This window comes from Pagrus major, chromosome 8 (assembly GCF_040436345.1).
Source record: "Pagrus major chromosome 8, Pma_NU_1.0".
Classification (NCBI taxonomy): domain Eukaryota; kingdom Metazoa; phylum Chordata; class Actinopteri; order Spariformes; family Sparidae; genus Pagrus; species Pagrus major.
This window is the reverse complement of record NC_133222.1, coordinates 24,882,930-24,901,736: the sequence shown is the minus strand read 5'-3', so window position 1 is coordinate 24,901,736 and position 18,807 is coordinate 24,882,930. Positions and strand designations below refer to the sequence as shown.

General features: G+C 43.3%; 1 protein-coding gene across 1 annotated transcript in view; it reads left to right on the top strand.

Annotated features, from left to right (window-relative positions):
- The window catches only part of LOC141000663 (uncharacterized), a 47,962-nt gene that overhangs the window by 24,924 nt on the left and 4,231 nt on the right, over positions 1 to 18,807 (top strand). Inside the window, exon 6 of the mRNA XM_073471434.1 lies at positions 3,433 to 3,556. Coding sequence (XP_073327535.1) covers positions 3,433 to 3,556 — 124 coding nt within the window. The remainder of the gene's footprint in view (positions 1 to 3,432; positions 3,557 to 18,807) is intronic.

Below are 18,807 nucleotides of genomic sequence, written 5' to 3'. Positions count from 1 at the left end.
CTCGAGAGAGGCAGAATCGAGGCAAATACGATACCGCCATTGGTGGAGGACAACCAGGTCAGATACTACAAAACCAAGGGCATCAACAGGATCATGAGGCAGTTTTATGAGAAACTGTACTCATCTGAATGTGACTCCTCTGTTGAGAGGAGCAAGGAGTTTCTCGACAGGGTGCCTCTCCCATTCCTGTCAGATGAACAAAGGGAAAAATTAAATGCACCAGTGACTGAGGAGGAGGTCCACAGAGCCATAGCCTCCCTTAAGGGTGGTAAGGCTCCAGGACCTGATGGTTTCTGCCCAGAATTTTATAAGAAATTGAGCCACCTTGTAGTGCAACCACTCACTGACATGTTTTTAGACTCCTTTGTGAAGGGGGACACCTTCCCCCAATGCTTAACTTAGCAAGCATCACACTCATACTGAAGAAAGATAAACCACCTGATGTTTGTGGCTCATTTAGGCCCATCAGCCTTATTGGAGTGGATAGTAAACTGCTCTCCAAATTGCTCGCAACGAGACTGGAGAAGCTCCTGCCATCTCTCATAAACCCAGACCAAACTGGATTTATACAAAATCGGTTCTCCCTCACAAATGTGAGAAGATAATTGAACATGATACAATATTCAAGTCTAACAAATTACAGAGCACTTGCTATATCTCTAGATGCCGAAAAGGCGTTCGACAGGGTGAAGTGGGAATATTTTTTTGATGTATTGGAGAGGTTTGGGTTGGGGGGGGGTTTCTTAAATGGGTTAGGACACTTTACAACTCCCCAGAGGCTCGTGTCATAACTAATGGCACACAATCATTGCCTTTCCCTTTGCGAAGGGGGACGAGGCTGTTAGGCAACACCAAGATGTGCATGGTATGACAGTTGGGGGAACAGTTCACAAAATTGCGCTTTATGTGGATGACATCTTGCTGTTTTTAACAAAACCTGAAATATCAATACCAGCTGCTCTCTCTGTTATTCATGAGTTCAGTTCCTTCTCAGGCTACAAAATGAACTTTGGCAAATCGGAGGCCATGCCACTAGGTAGTCTAACTGGGTTAACTTTACGTACCAGCTGCCCTTTCAAATGGTCCCCAACAGGCTTCACCTATCTTGGGATAAAAGTTTCACCAGACAGAGCTATGGAAGCTTAACCTTTCTCCAATAGCAACTAAAATAAAGAAGGATTTAGAAAGATGGCATGATCTCCCCTTATCCTTCATGGGGCGCATTAGTTTAATTAAAATGAATGTCTTCCCCCGGCTCTTATATCCCCTACAAATGCTACCTTTATGGATTTCCAAGAAGGTTGCTCTTGATATAGAAAGGGCATTCTCTAGATTCATATGGCATGGCAAGAGACCTAGACAGAAAACGAAAACACTACAGCTGCCCTCTGACAGGGGAGGTCTGGCCCTGCCAAATATAATTTTTTACAACTGGGCATGCCATGCTCACTTCCTGTGTGAATGGTTACATGCTCATCTTGACTCCAAGATCTGTCTAGATTCATGGTCCTCTCTGCCTTTCTCATTATGGAGCTTGGTCATGGGATATCAAGAATAATTCAATTATATACAACACAATCAGAGTGTGGCAGGAAATCTGTAAATATTTGGGTAGAGGAAGTTGCGCCTCATTGCTGACCCCTCTCATAAGGAACCAGGATTTTCCCCCAGGTCTCCTTCCCAATATGTGTGACTCATGGCATGACAATCGGGCACGTGTTATTCGAGACTTATACCATGATAGCGCACTTATGACTTTCCAACAACTACAGTCACAATTCAGTATCCCTAAAGAACACTTTTATGGTTTTCTCCAGAACCGCCATTTTGTTAGATCTAAAAATTTACCTCCTCCAGACCCAGTCATGTACAATGATGTAGAGAGGTTCTTTATTGACCGAAAAGGTTTCACCCATTTTATTTTCATCTTTTATGCATTGCTATACTCTCTCAGCCCAGGTGATATCACAAGCGTCGCACGGAAATGGGAGAGAGACCTTGACACTAACTGGGTTTCCATCCAAATGTATCGAATTTAAGAGCGGATTTTGTGAAAATGCGCAAAAAGCAAATGCGAATTTATGCCCGTTTCCATTCGTTATTGTTTTGCGATTATTGGGAGAGGAGGAGTGCGCAGTGAGATTACGTCATAAGAGAGCGTGAATGTATCCATGACAACAGTTGACACTCAGCTGACAGTTGACACTCAGCTGACACTCAACATCATGGACAATTTACTGGTGAACCTGTCGGCTCTTGGGAGAACATTAGCTACAATTTTGTCAGTGTTCACAGCCTACAAAACCCTCCTGAAGAGGAGAAGGAAAGAAGATTTTTAATGTTACGAGTGCTGTCGGAGTTTGCTGGAGGGAGACCGCGTCCGTTTGTTTGGGAACGTCGCCGGGTGAAGGACTTTTGGGAAGTCGTCGTCCAGCAGCACTTCAGACGTACCATGACTTCACATCCGGGTTAGTCATGATTTATTCGCAAAACCTGTTTCCATAACAAAAAGACGCATTTTCCTCTTATCGATACGCTGACAAATCCACCCCCTCCAAGCGTAAAAACTTTTTTGCGAATTTACTGCCTTTTTTTGAATTTCTGGCGTTTCCATCCAAGTATTTATTCGCAATTTTTGAAAATGCGAATAAGAAAAGGTGGATGGAAACGCAACTACTGAGTATATTGAGGATGATTGGCAGGAAGCCATTAAAGTGTTTAGGTCCACCTTTACATGTAATAGACTGAGAGAGACACAGTATAAAATACTACACCGTCTACATATAACTCCTTATATACTAAATAAGATGGACCGGAAGGCGTCTCCTCTGTGTAATAAGTGTCAAAGAGAGATTGGAACCTACTATCATTACTTTTGGCAATGTAAACTGGTTAAAAGATTTTGGGGTACAATTTCTCAAGAACTGAGTGGCATCTTTCGGGTAAGGGTTAAGAGAGACTCAGGAGAGAGGGGGGCGGTCAGTTGGGAGGTATCTCTGTTGAGAACGGATGGATGGCACTATTTTGTTTTATTTATTTATTTATTTATTTTTATTATTATTATTTTATTTTTATTTTTTTCCTGTCTGTGTGTTATTGATATGCTGGTGAAATGTATAACTTTTGTTTCTGTTCTGTTTAAAAAAAAAAAAGAAAGAAAATAGATGCCAATTAGTATTCTGATTAAAGCAACTTTATACCTTTTTTTTCCCTAAAAAAAACAAACAGTTCAAAATCATTTTGTAGTTAGCGCCTACTTCAGTTCTGACAAAGATTATTACAGACCTGGAAATTGTTGGCACAGTGCTCATGCACTCAGAAACTGTTGGGGTGCCAAATCACCCAAAAAGCCTATTTCTACACAATTTTGCTTTAATCTATCTACTCACTGATTGTCAACCAATTGTTGCCGTCTTCCCGTTGTCTGTGTAGGTGGTGTGTAATGTGAGTGGAGGTGGACAGGTTGTGCTGGTTAACCCCTGTGAGCCAGAACCTATGTTCCTTACCCTGAAATCTGCATCACAGCATAGAGACAACAGCCCAACTCAAGAAAAAGGTGAGGACAACTTTACATTGGTTACATGGTTAGTTAAGGTTTAGTTTTGTGTCCAGTATGAAATGAAATCACATCAATGAACAGGTAACAAAAGAATAACAATCATGGCTTTGAGACACTCCACCAGGGCACCTTAACTGAAACGCCACAGAGAAGGATTTTCTAATTGGTCTCAAATTAAAGAGGCCATATTATGCTTATTGAGGTTTTTCCTCAGTGTTATATCTGTGTGTTATATAGCCTTAAGGCATGTAAAACATCTGCAAAGTTAGAAGCCCAGGGAGTCAACGGCAACTGGAGTTATTTTCTCTCATTTACTATATGTCACTATGACAGACAGTGCGACCTATAGTTAGGGAATCGTCCTCTACCTAGATTACAGATGGACCTACCTCACTGTCTCTCGTTGTTATATGAAGAACTAACAAAAAAGTTTTCATCAACTGTCAAGATCAAATGGATTTACTTTACATTTACAACCCTGGTGTCCGCTAACCACTTAACTTCTGACTGCTTTGAGGGCCAGATCAAAGCTTTAGAACTGCTCTGTTATTGCTTGCAAGAAACAAAAGTCTTCCTCTACTCCCACCGTCTGAGAATGCCAAGACCCTGTGGATTAACTTTTGTTTTTTTTTATGGAAATGTCCCTACAATGACTGGAAAATTATTGAATTGTGTGTGTGTGTATTTTACTCCCGGACTGTTCCGGTAACATTACAAGCTTAACTATTAATTGGCCAAAAATGACTTTTGATCATGTCTTACACATAGGTTTGAATTATTCAAATACCTATTACCAATACCAAGAGAGACATAACTACTTGTATAGGTATACTTCAACATTAACATGAGATCTGCATACCTCCACATTACAAAATGGACAAAACTATGCGCTAAACTAGAGGTCACTAATAGGCAGACTGGGGTCCAGGTCCAGACCCAGACCCAGACGCTGTCCAATCACACCTCGAACTGTAACCGATAAATTATTGAGAATTGTTGGATTTTGACTTTGAATGTTTCTGATTTAACTGGTGCAGCTTTTCTGGTCTTTACTACAGTGGTTTAGTGGCCCAGGACACTCATAGACCAATTGCATGCATTTAAAATCATGTCATGATGAGATGATGAAGTCTTTGGAGTAAGTGTACCCACTAAACTCCGAATTAAGGAATCAGGGGAAAAAAAGGCACCTTACACCACTGTTACATTATTAAAATAAATATATCATTCCAAGCTCACAATGACCACCTACACGTGTGTGAGGATTGCCCTGACATCATTCCAGCCCAGATTTAAAACCCTGGCAGGACAAGATAGAGCACACACTCAGTCTTAGAGTGTATTTAGTGCAGCGAGGCAGTCATGCTGCCTTTTTACCCAATTAAATATTAATTTTCACAATCAAAAGTTTTTGTTTTTTTTAACAATTCTATTATATATCCGAATTTGAAATATTCGTTATCTGCCCTAATGCTCAATAATCTCTGAATTTACTACGGGCTGCGTTATCAATAAGAGATAGCGACAGTACAAGCTTGAATGAATTGATACTGTCCTTGACCTGACGTAAACACGAAAGGGTTAGGTCACAAGAGACCATGGAATGGACCAGAGAAACCTGGATCTTGGTCCAACACTTTACCAAAAAAGTCATCAGAACTTTGGAACCGTGCCAAATCAGAACATTGAGGTTCCTTCTTTTATTCTCTCGAGAGATCTTCTCCCATTATCCACTCGTCTCCTTTGATGTTTGTTTGATGATCTTTATTGCCCCCTCTGCTCATGGTAATAATCATGTCAGCTTTTCTTATCAGGGCCTTTGGCACCCTAGCCCTGATCTAATTGGGCTGCAAGGCCAAACAGCCTCTTTCTTATCAGTGCCATCAGACCACAACTAGTTTGGGCAGCTGATTGAAGACCGGGCAAAGGGGCCCAATGGAGAGAACGAATGGAAACCAAATGCATAATTAGACAGAAGATATGTGGTGGCAGAGCAGCATAGCATACAATCAACAAAAGAATAACCTCAAAGATACTGCATGCTCAAGAAATATGCTGAAAGCATAACATGGCAAACTCAGGCCGAAAAAGATGGGCATACTGACCTGAACGTAACATTCCTTAGTAATATTAACACAATATTGTGTTAACCAGGAAGTTGGTTCTGCTGGACAGAGTGCTGTCCTGTAGCAGGCATGTCTTCACCATTCACCAGAGTCCAGTGTTACTTCTCCCACCTTGTTGGCGAAATCCTGTGAGTTTTTGATGTGGTGTTGAGTGTTAACGACCAAAGGAGGCATACTGGCTAAGTGCTTGGATATGTTATAGGTAACTAAGTAGGTGGGTCTGAGTGGTGCTATTCCATGTGTATCCTGAGGTCCATAGAAGCATGGGGTGGCTTCCCCCAGGTACAGTCGGTAATATGTCAATGACTTTGTCGTTTTCCAGGTTTTGCAGATATTCTATAACCTTCTTTTTGTAGCTACTGGTAGGATCTCACCTCTGTCGAGAGAACAATCTGGCAGGGCTTTTGAAGCTGAACTTGCCATTCAAAAGATCCTTTTCTTTATCCATTTCTGCTCAAGGAGGTTTCTTTCTGCTTGCCATCCAGAACATTACTGCTGCATCGCTTCCTGATTTCCCAAACTATGGAGTGGGTCAAGGGTCATTACGTGTGTGCGTTAATCATGCGTTATTATCATGTTAACTTTGACAGCCCTAGTAACAACACATGGTAGATGACACAGATCCTTTATTGTCACTCAAAGCCAATCTCGAGGGGAAAGGGTCCCAATCCAATACCTTTCAGTCTCTGCTAGCTTTCCAGAATGCCTGTGAGCTTCATCTCCAGCTCCGGCACATGCAGCTGGTGTTGCTCCTTGGTTGCTGCAATTGCTTGTGCTTTTGAGCTCTGGCTCTTACTTGTTGGATGTGATAGCTGCCAAGGCCATGAATGGAAGGCCTGGAATTTCTGCTGATGGTGTGTCATCGAACCAGCTGGGTTTCTCAGGTCGACTAAAGCAAAGCAGGGAAAGGGATTTTCATCTGATGGAGGCTTTGCAAGAAGCTCGGGAGCTATTAGTGGATCCTTGTCAGCTGAATCAAAGATGGAGACTGACCCTGACCCACTGACTCTCGTTGGTAGCCACTTCGGGTGTCATGGGGAAAAAACCTCCTGCATAGCTCGAACTCATAATGGGAAGGTTAGCAGAGCTTGTGAATTGCTGATACGTTTGGTGCTCTGTGTAAGAGACTTGGTACCCAGTGGACTGTACGTGGTGGTAGGGCAGTAATGGGGTTGAGTAGTATGGGTGGTTGCCCCTCCAATTGTTTCTCATATTGTCTGCCACGACTGATTATTGATGTAACATAAAAGCGAGCTTTAGTTTGTGATAGTTAATAGAGGTCAATACAGCTTATTCGTGGCATGCAGTATTATGTACAGGGTTAGTTTTTCGTGGCAAGTTTTCTGGCTGATGGTGACAGCATGGGTACTATTTCAGTTGAATTCACAACATTGGCTCGTAAATATCACACGTCTGAGCACTCTTGGGAGCTCATAGGCTAGATTGTTATACACCAGATCCATTGTCACGTCAACTTTCACTTTTTGTGCTGCCACTAGTCGAAAATGTGTGACGGCCACAAGTACTAGCAAGAGCAATCCAATGATCATTCCTGTTGTTTGCAGGACCTTTTCTTCAAGACAAATTTTGAAACCACACCAGGGGGTTGGTAACATAACAAACACAAAAACAACCTTAACCCAGTCGTTCAGAAATAACTCCTTACCCATGTCCATATTGGAACCAAGGTTATGTGTCACAAATAGCATTCAAGGTCTGATAGGTGATGTAAAGAATGTCAGTCACTTAAAGAACGTCCCATGTGTAGTATTTTCCCACTACATAAACCTTTGTTGATTGTACCATAAATAGATTACCCAACTACTATTGCGCGCCATGTATTGTGCATTCATTATGGTTCCAGCAAATGGCCCAGGGTAAGAAACGTAGCTTTTAAGCTGTTCCCCTGACTTTCCCTTATCACCCTTACCCCCTTATTGACGCTCATCTTCCTCCGGCTGTCTGGGTGCTGGCCCCTCCCCTGGGCATGACAGTAGCCCTTTTCACACAGAGTAGCCACATTATCGCCGCAGCGGCGGTTGGCCAATTCTCCGCCATGCTCCACTTCCAAACAACAATGGCAGAACTCAGTGGTATGGTATTGCTGGCAGTGCAAATTCTGCAAACGCAAGCAAAGTTGCTCTTCATCGTGTACAACATGATGCGAACAATGGCTGATTCGAGTGAGCAACGTGTCTTTGCTATCAGATCTACATTGGATGAGTGATGGGAAGCAGGGAGCGATATGAGGCAAAAAGGTGTGTGGACCTTAGATGCCGCAAACAAAGACGTTTGGTTCTTTTGAGTCAATTCGCACTGGTCTCGGGAAGGAGAATGTGGACGAGAGAGAGACCACACGGACCAATGTTCTAGTCAAATGTCCTCAACAATTTTGATGAAGATGAGTGGCGGAGTCTTTTTTGTATGTCGCAGAACGCATTTGACTTTGTGTTAGAGCTTGTTGAGCCACACTTGAGGCGCAGGACAACAAACTGGCGACAGCCTCTGGAACCTCGGCTTCGACTCGCCGTTGCTTTGTGGTGGTATGCTACGCCAGGTGAATACCGATCAATTAGTTGTATTTTTGGTGTGGGTGTCTCCACCGTGTGTGTATTGGTACGCCAAGTCACAGCAGCGCTGAAAAGGGCCCTTTTTAAACGGTTTGTTGGCCTGCCGTGTGGTGCACGTCTTCAGGAGACAATGGATGGATTTGCTGAACAAGGCTATCCAATGTGTGCTGGTGCCATAGATGGCACACACATTCCCATCATCACTCCCCATGAAGATGAACAAGCCTACGACAATCGGAAGGGGTGGCACTCCATTGTTCTCCAAGCTGTTGTGGACCACAACTACTGGTAAGGATCACGGCCTGTGCCGCATAGATTTTTTTTCACAGTAAGAAATGATGTGCTTTTTATGTCGAGCTATACACTACGTGTTTGTTTGTTTCAGCTTCACAGATGTGTACATGGGTTGGCCTGGTCGCATGCACGATGCTCGAGATTTAGCCAACTCGCCCATCTACAAAAAGGCCAAAAAGATTTTATCGAACTGGAGACTAATGTGAGCGTAACCTTACTGTGTATTGAGATTGAGAATGTAAGTTTATTGGAATGATTTAGATTTTTGATCAGAGATGACCAAGTTGCATTTTTACACCATTCCTTTGATAGATTAATGATTATAATAAGCAATTAATCATTAGGGTACATTGTAATGGACTGAAAATCCTGAATATCATTACAGAGAGGCTGATTTCTCTGAAAGGGTTTGAAAAGGTTCATTCCAGACATACCCAGAATCAGACAGAGGGATTTGTTCATGGTGAGCAGCTTGCTCATTTGTGTCCTCAGTACCTGGATAAATGTGCGTTGTCATTATAGTAGTAGTAACTGATGCATGTATGACTGAAACAAAAGAAACTGAAGGATCAAGTTCAAGTGTTTAATTAAAGTTACATGCAATACAAAAACTGTGCAAAAAAAAAAAAGATAAGGACATCTCCATGTGCAGCATGCAAATAAAAACAAAAGTGCAACAGCAACATAGGCGAGGTGCTAAAGTCCGTCAGCATCTGCATTCAGTCCAGCTGCTGTAGGAAGGACGAGGAAGCGGCCGTGTAGTGGTGGTGGTGGTGGTACTGTGGTGAGGGAGAACTGAACTGTCTCTGGGGGGCAGGAGCAGGGTAGTGTCTTGCTGGGGTCAGGGGACCTGGGTGCTGCGGTGCTGGAGCTGGAATCCGCGTGATCAAGTCACGCAGAGGCGAGGCCTGGCTCTGCATGTCCCACCGGATGTCCTGGAACATCGCATTGAACATCTGCATCTGTTCCGTCCTCTCCTGTCTGGCAGCCTCCCGTGCCTCTCTCTCTGCCTCCCTCATCTCTCCTCTCAGTTCCTCCTCTTGGGCTCTTTGTTTCTCGAGGCACAGCCGCTTGCGCTCCTCATCCTCACGGTCCATCGCCTGTCGGTCTTTTGTTTTTTTACTGACCACCTGGGCCTTTGTTAACTTCACCTTTTGTGTGGCGGCGGACATTATAGAGAACAATAGAAAACACGCGTTATCGAGATGGCCCTTTGTTGGCAAGCACACAGAAAAGCACATGGAGAAAAACACGTAACAAAAGCACGAACGACAACGTTTTACCTGGTTTTTCATGAAAGGGATCCCCTTCTTTGCTTGCGTCAGTGTCGAGGCCGCTAACTTCCACAGTGGCTGTGCTGCTGCTGCTGCTGCTGCCGGTGGGAGACGCCTCGCTAACGTCCTCAGCCGGTACGTCCATGCTGCTTACCAGGCACACTGGGTTTGCAGAGTGGCTTGTCCCCCAGATGGACTGGCAAAGGTCAACATATGGCCACTCCAGCCGTCCTCGACCACCTGCCTTCAACTTGGTCATTACCTGAGATTTGTCTCTTGTATAGCCACATTCATTGAGACATTTCGCCAGCCTTTCAAGCAACGGGCCATCCTTTACCGTCCCCGAGAAGATTTCTGCCTCTGCAGGCAGAGTAAGGAGCTCATGTACCTCGTTGTATTGTTGTGATTGAGATTCTTACCCACCATGTATCGTGGAGTGACAAAGTTAAGTTTTTTGCTCTAGTTACATAATTACATAATTGGCATCAGTAAATAGAGGACCCTGTCTGACTCTCACTAACAGGGAGGGATACTGTTTTCTGGGGGAAAGTTCACTGAAGAAAAGTGCTGAGGGTTTTTTGCTCTAAATCGCGTCACATAATCACTGCTGTTCAACTGCAGGAGCCGCCTGGTTCTGCTGCTGGGGACAGATGCTGCTTTTCGGGCAGAAATGTGACGAAGAGTCGCTCCTCATGTAAGTTGCCAAAGGCACTACCAGTTACCACATTTCTGTTGTTTGGTCCTGTAACGTTGCTTTGTGGGTTGAAGTGTGGGACATTTCTCTTTTATGTGATGAGTGAAGGATCTGATTAGTTGTCAGACTGTGAACACCATCCGACCGTCACACCCCTGTTACGCGCTGCAGGCTTTTCTATTCACACAGACGCTGTCTCGCCTCTGCTGTGGTTCTGATACTACCTCCAGAGGCGTATCAGAGCCAGAGCGAAACTGTCCCCCCTCTCCGCATCTGTAACTTTCACACAGACAGTGAGGCAGAGTATCGGCGCATGATTCCCTTATTGACAGGGCAGTGTGAATGGGGCTTGAGTCTGTGCCTTGTTCTTCCTGTCTTTCTGCTGGGGCAGATTCTCCTGCTTTCTGTTCTTCTTGACCTGCTGGCTCACTGCTTCCTGATGAGCCTATAGGTGCACTTTCTGCTGATGGAAGGTAATGTCATTAATATTTACCTCAATAAAGATGTATTACTCCCCTCTCATCCCACACGTTTTTGATCGTGATGATGCTTTTTTATGTCCTGTCCTGCCTGATCCACCGACTGAGAATTGCTCACACACAGAGGGACATCAGTGTATTTCTTCATATGCAGTCAAACAGAGTTATTGATGGGACAGATGATTGTGAAATGGCGAGGCAGAGGGTCTAGCAGCCAAAGATCACATCCCTTTCCCTCAGCGAAGAGTGCCACTGTTTAATATGTGTCAGGTCCTGTTGCACCTGGCTCTTAAAGGGAATGGGAGATGACACTCGGATTGGTTTGGTTTATGTTCCGCCCAAAACACACCCATGAATCCAGAGTTTAAATATAACCCCTTTGCGCCATGCGCCGCACTTTGTGCCTTGGTCCCCCCTTGGACCCCTCCTCCTTGTGTGGAGTGGTAGATGCTCCCTCCTTGATTGACATGCACATGGATTGGCGGTAATGGTGCAACAAGGTGATTGAGTAGAGCTGTCTGTCTGTCCAGATCCTTGAGGGTTTTGAGTCTGAACTTTGGTTGAAGGTGTGATTTGAGTTTGAGGAGCCGCCAGTACTGGGGCTCGAGTTTTGACTTTGTCCTTTTCCTTCTTCTGCTTAGACAGTTCCCCCAGCTGTAGCTGTTTTAGCTTATTTGCCAGCTGTTTCTTCCTCTCCTCCTCCTGCCACTTTCCATTTCTGTAATTTTCCACGTGATGGACAATGTGCTCCGAGAGTAGAGGCCAGTCTATTTTCATCAGTCCCCCTTTGTTGTCTAATTGCTTACTGCTACTGCTTCTTCTGGCATGGCTTTTTTTTTTCCCCCATTGGTTTGAACAGACATTGAGTGGTGTTATTGGAGTTCTAGCTGCTCCTGGTCTCATCTTTCCATTTTTTTTTTTGTATATCCTTTTTTTTTTTTTATATTTTATTTTCAAATTTTTCAGGTTTTATGTAAACAAAGCACAACGACGGAGAAGAGAGAAAAAAAAAGGACAACAACAACAAAATAACACAAAACAACAGAGCTGCCAGACAAAATGAAAAGTGTGTCTTGGATGAATGTAATATTGCTGTTATCTACATGGCCAGGTGTTACAGAAATACAAGTTGCAGTACAGTCAAGAGCACATCTCTGCAGAAAAGGATTACATGTCTTTAAGATAGTCAATGAATGGACCCCAGATGCTCAGAAAGCAGTTTTGTGTTTTAGAGTTGTGGAAGCGTATCCTTTCCATCTGGATAATCCCAGTCATTTCGTTGAGCCATTTTCGAAAGCAAGGGGGAGTGGGGGATTTCCAGTCCAGGAGAATCATTTTCTTTGCAGCAACCATGCCTAGCATTAATGCTTGTTGTATCTCAGGCGAGTACCTGAGAACATTCTCTGAGCACCCAAAGAGCGCCAGCTCTGGGTCAGGGGCAATGTCCAAGTTATAGACCAGACTAAGCCACTGAAATACATCACGCCAGAACTTACGCAGTTGAGGACACAACCAAAAAAGATGTGATAACGAACCCTCTGCACCTCCGCATTGGTCACACAGTCGAGAAAGTGATGGATAGATTCTATGCAGTTTAAGCTTAGAATAGTACAATCGATGAACAACTTTAAATTGAATCAATTTGTATCTAACATTGATAGAACAAGTATCAATTCTAGTCAAAGCTTCGTTCCAGGTATCGTCAGACACCTCAAGCTCTAGCTCATTAGACCAGGCTTCTCTAAGGTGATGAGTGGATGCGGAGGTGGAGAACAAGGACACAAAGCGAGATATTAGGTGCCTGGAGTCAGGAGGAAGCAGCATGAGATCATAGAATGGGCAACTTGTTGGCATGGTTTCAAAGTTTGGAAATACACCTTTAACATAGTGCCTGACTTGGAGATATCGAAAGTGATGAGAATTTGGCAAATTAAACTTTGTTGTCAGCTGACCAAATGAAGCAAAATGTTTCTGTACATATAGGTCTTCGAGGGCCACAAGTCCACTCTCTCTCCAGTCTGTAAACACCCTATCCGCCTGGGATGGTAAAAATGAATGGTTATGGCATATAGGAGTGTGTACAGAAGTATTCGGCAGCTTGCAAACACTTCTTATTTGGGACCAAACCTCCCTCCTCTGTAGGCTTTTGCAGGTGTGCTTTAGATATGCGATGCGCCTTGTACCCCCAAATAAAAGGAAAGACAATTGAGTCTAGTTTCTTAAAAAATGCTGAGGTGAGAAAGATTGGCAGATTCTGAAATAAATATAAAAACCTAGGGAGGGTCACCATCTTGATTGCATTGATACGCCCCACCATGGACAGTGGCAGAGTTCTCCATTTCTCTATGTTGCATTTTAGCTTCAGGATCATATCAGCATAGTTAAGTTTAAATAAATGCTTAGGGTCACGGGATATTTTAAGCCCTAGATCTTTCACTAGCGTAAATGGCAGTGCATCAAGAAAACGTGGGTCTAGACTGTCTGATTGGGGCATGAATTCACTCTTTCCCCAGTTGATTGTATAGCCAAAGAGTTCGCCAAATTAGTTAATGAAGTCAAGCAAAGGGGGAACAGACGCCTCTGGGTCCGAGAGATATAATAATGTATCATCCACATAAAGGCCCACCCGGCTTTCTTTCTCCCCTATCTTAATGCCCTTAATGCTTGGATGACTCCTGATTCCTATCGCAAGGGGCTCCAGGGCCACATTGAATAGCAGGGGCGACAGCGGGTCACCCTGCCTGACTCCGCGGTGCAACCCAAAAGGCCCAGATTTATCACTATTGGTGAGGATGGAAGATTTTGGGCAGAGGTATAACATCTTGACCCAAGTAATGAAGGAGTCCCCAGTTCCAAAACTCCTAAGAGCTTCGAACATAAGAGGCCACTCTATTTGGTCAAATGCCTTGGCCGCATCGAGGGCCAAGACAGCTGCTCTGGAGTCGCCTGATTGGTTGGCATATATATTGTTCAGAAGCCGCCGCACATTACAGAATGAGAATCTACCTGGGATAAACCCTGTTTGGTCAGAATGTATAATTGAAGAGATGTGCCTTCCTAACCTGTTGGCTAGCACCTTCGTGATGGAGTTCTGGTCAAAATTAAAGAGAGCAATGGGCCTGTAATTCCCAGGCTCGGTGTCTTCCTTGCCTTTTTTAACAATAGGCATATATTCGCTTCATACAGTGACCCTGGAAATGTTTTATTCTCAGTGGAGTCCTTGATCATCCTAAGCAAGAGTGGGGCGAGTGTTTTATGAAATGCCTTATAAAACTTGCAGCCAAACCCGTCTGGGCCAGCTGCTTTGCCAGAGGGAAATGATTTAATTGCCTCAACTAACTCATCTTCCGTGAAGTCTGAATCAAGTTCAAACCTGGATGACTCATTTAGTGTTGGCAGGCTGAGGGAGTCAAAAAAATTTGTGAGATCTATACTAGTTGCTCTAGACTTAGCAGTATATAATTCTGAGTAAAAATCTTTGAAGCAAGTGTTTATTTCCTGTTTTGGATTTTATTTTATAAATTGCACGGCTCACCTGAGCACCCTTCAACTGTCTGGCCAGCAGCCTCTCTGGTCTATCACCTAACTCGAAGTGTTTCTGTTTAATTTTAAGTAAAAGTTTGCCTATGGTTTCACTAAGAATGTGATTGTCTTCATATTTCAACTTCAAAATCTTGTTGTAATCTTCCTGTGACAGGGAGTCCCTATAGGACTGTTCGAGAGTTGGAAGTGCATTTTCAATTTTGACCAGACGACGGCGCTGTTCTCTTTTCTTTGACGCTTCAAACGAAATTATATGGCCTCTCATAACTACTTTGAGGGTTTCCCAGAGCGTCGAGTCTGACACGTCACCTGTGTCGTTGGTCTCAAGGAACTCCCCAAGCGCGCAGACATGTAATCCATGAATACTTGATCGGTCAGCAACCATGGATTAAAGCGCCAGCAGTAAGTTTGTTTTGGCAGGGCAAGCATCAGTTTTAAAGATACTGGACTGTGATCTGATATCAATATATTATATTTAGACTGTACAATGTTAGGTATTAATTTCGCATCCACTAAAAAAATAATCAATCCTTTTGTATGATTTATGGACATGGGAAAATTAGGAATAATCCTTGTCTGTTGGATGCTGCAGCCTCCATATATCAATCATGTTTCTGGATTTGAGTAGATTATTCAATGTTTGAACAGACGCTATGGTGATTGGAGCACGAGAGGAAAGTCTGTCAAGATATGGATCAAGATAACAATTAAAATCACCGCCCATAATTAAATTAGTAGTGCTGAGGTCTGGGATTAGATCAAATACTTTGCGAAAATAATTTGGGTCGTCTATATTTGGACCGTATATATTCAGAAAGGTGATAGGGAACGAATTAATACTTCCAATAATCATAATATACCTGCCATTTGGATCCGTGGTTGCTGAAGCAAGTTGGAATGGGATGCTCTTACGAAAGAGAATGGCGACACCCCTAGCTTTGGAAGTAAACGGTGACTGATAAACTTGGGAAATCCAGTTAGCTCTCAGCCGCCTCTGCTCTGTAGCTTTTATATGAGTTTCTTGCAGAAACACTATGTCTGCTTTAAGTGACTTTAAGTGCGCAAAGACCTTACCCCGTTTAACTGTATGCCCAAGACCACGCACATTCCATGAGACCAGTGAGATGGTACTCATGTCTGTCTGATTTTCACCGTTAGGCCTTAACATATGGGCTATACAAATGGAAAAATAAAAGCAATCTGAGACACCCAAAAACAAATGTCAACAAGCAAAAGCAGTTATTCTGGCAGCTCTGGACAACATAAAACAACACAAATAAACCCCACCTCCCTCCCCACAGAAAATTCCCCAAATGAAGCATCCATCCCCCCCCCCCCCCCTCAATATACTGACTGAGGGCCACCGGGTGCATGGCTTGTAAATACAACTCTAACAAACCGAACATTTTCAACTAAACAAGCCGGGTGCCCTTCTACCATTCTAAATAGCCAAAGTAGGCGTATAGAATTAAAATGTTACCGTCAATTATTGTGAAAGTGTTCCTTATGCTCTGTGCAAAAGTCTGTGAACATAACATGACTGTCAGTTCACAATCCGGTCAGATCGTGTCTAGTCATTTCCATTATCCTGCTGCAAGTTGCCGACGAAAGTCATCGCTTCCTCGGGAGAGGTGAATATCTTCTGAAGCCCATTGTGTTGGAAGTGGAGCTTGGCCGGGAAACGCAGGCTGTGCTTGATTTTCAGCTCACGCAGGGCTGTCATAGCCTCACAGAACCCCCGTCGTTGCTCCATCACCTCGGCCGTATAGTCTGGAAATATGAAGACCTTGTGTTCGCCATACTTGAGAGACTGTTGTCGAGCGAGCCGTATTATCGTCTCTTTCTCCTGATAGTGATGGACCCGGGCGATGATCGTGCGGGGTCTGGCCGCCGGACCGGAGGCTCCTTCTGCTGGTTTGGGCTGTAGAGAGCGATGAGCGCGGTCAACGATTACCGGCTTTGGGAAGTGGGTCTCGCCTAACAGTTTAGGAATAAGAGCGCTTACAAATTCAGTCGGATTTCCCTTCACTTCTCCTTCGGGGATCCCCACAAACTTGACATTGTTGCGCCTCAAGCGGCCCTCTAAGTCATTCGTCTTGGCTCGGAGGGAAGCGTTCTCCTTCCGTAACTTGTTGATAGCTGTCTCCATAGACTGCAGACGAATGTCGTGGTCTGAGACCGTCTCATCTATTTCATCCATTCGGGTCACCAGGCTGTTGTGTGACGACTGGAGAGACGCAAACTTCTCATCTAGTAGGTCGAACCGAGTGTTGATGGTCTGCAGGATCGTGTCCTGCATGTTTTTCAAGTCCTCCATAGAAGAGGCATGTTGATCACCGGGGACGTTTTCGTTAGCCATTACAACGCTGCTGCTAGTTAGCCTAGGTCTCAGCGACTTGTCTTTCTTTTCTTTGGCTTTAGAGTTAGCGGTAGTCGACATTTCTTGGTCTTAAACGTTCACTCGGGGATATAGAAACAGAGTTGGGATGATATTTTCGAGCAAACTTGGTTAAAGACGGCAAATTTAAACAAATATAAACTGAACGGATAGGAGCTCTCGCAGAGACGTCTTACTCCATACGCAGCACACTAGCGCCTCATATTCTTTTTTTATTTAGTTACCACATGGTCCAAACAACCAATATTGTTATTTATACATAACTTAATTTCTTAAACATAAATGCCTTCTGTAAGTCACAATTGTAGCAAAAGGTAATACAAGTGGTAAACCAGACTTTACCAGACAGACCAGATAGAACTCAAGTGAACCGAAAAGGATAAGAAAATAAATCAACAATAAATACCAAAAATCAATTAACAGAGCATAGTTCACATTAAACAAACAATGGTCGTATTGGTGTAATGTACACAATCCAACTTTCCCACCTTTTCCAAAACCTGTCCTGTTGAAGTCTAATTGAAAAGGTAATTCTTTCCATCCTGAAGATATCATAAATAAAGTCAATCCAATCATCCACAGTAGGGATATCAGGTCTTAACAGCCATTTTCTCGTTATGGCCTTCCTCCCAGCTGCACTTAGGATCCGTGATAAATATCTAACATGTGAGGTAACATTTTCTGATGACAGACCGCCCAAATACATGGTATCTAGTTTGAATGGGATGTCTACCTGGAAAACCTTTTGTAGAACCTTATGAACCTCCTGCCAGAAATGAATCAACAATGGGCAAGACCAAAATATGTGATAATGATTAGCATCACAGAACCCACACTGTCTCCAACAGCTGGAGGATTTGGTATAATGTATTAACAACCTAATAAGATTTATCCAACAAAACTCTCTCCATAAAGTTGAGCTTGAGGTTTCCCTTTATAGCTCACATACATTCTCCCATTCCAGTTCCCTTATATTAATGTTTCCTTCGTTTTTCCCATTTTTGTTTTACATGCAATGAGTTACCTTGTGTTTGCTGTATACCCCTATAAAACATATGCCTCTATGAAGACTTTCAATACACCATTCTCCAAGTACTTTTGTTTAATTTTCTTCATTAATTGCTCCGAATAGTGCCGAACTTGGAGAAATCTGTAAAAAAAAAAAAAAAAGCGCTATTATCCAAACCATGCTCCATCTTCGGGTTGTAAAAACTCTTCAAGGACCCTTGGTTTAAAAAGGTACAATATGCTGTTAAAACTTGCATCTGATCTAATCCAGGTCATATGCACACCTTCTCAGGACTTTGATAACCTCTATTAAATGATTTTCAGCTAACACATTGCTCCAAGTGGCACACAAATCCATGGATTTCCCAAATCAACTAAATTCTTCATTAAAGTCCTATCCCTCAGTACAGCTTGAATGGGATGCTTCTCTGTTAACACCTCCATAATCTCCTTCCACCTAACACAGTATTCAGGATTACATAAACAAATCAAAGGCCTTAGTTGGACTGTACTGTAATAATCTTTTAAACATGGCAGCACAGCACCCCCCTTGTTTTTCGGCAACTGGAGGCTTTGATACTTAATTCTGGGTCTTTGCCCTTTCCAAATGTACCTAGAAATGAGTTTGTCCCATTCCTAAAATTGTTGATTTGATAGAGCCAGTGGAAGAGATTGAAAGAGATACAACAATCTCTGCAAAATATTCATTTTTATAGATTCTATCTGTGAACCAAAATTAGGGAGTGGTTATATGTCCCATCTCCTTAAATCCTCTCTAATGTTTTGGTTTTGGTGAGCGAGAAAATTGGGACTTCCGGTTGAGAGGCCACGATGTAAGCAGCTTAACTTCGGAGCGCCCCAA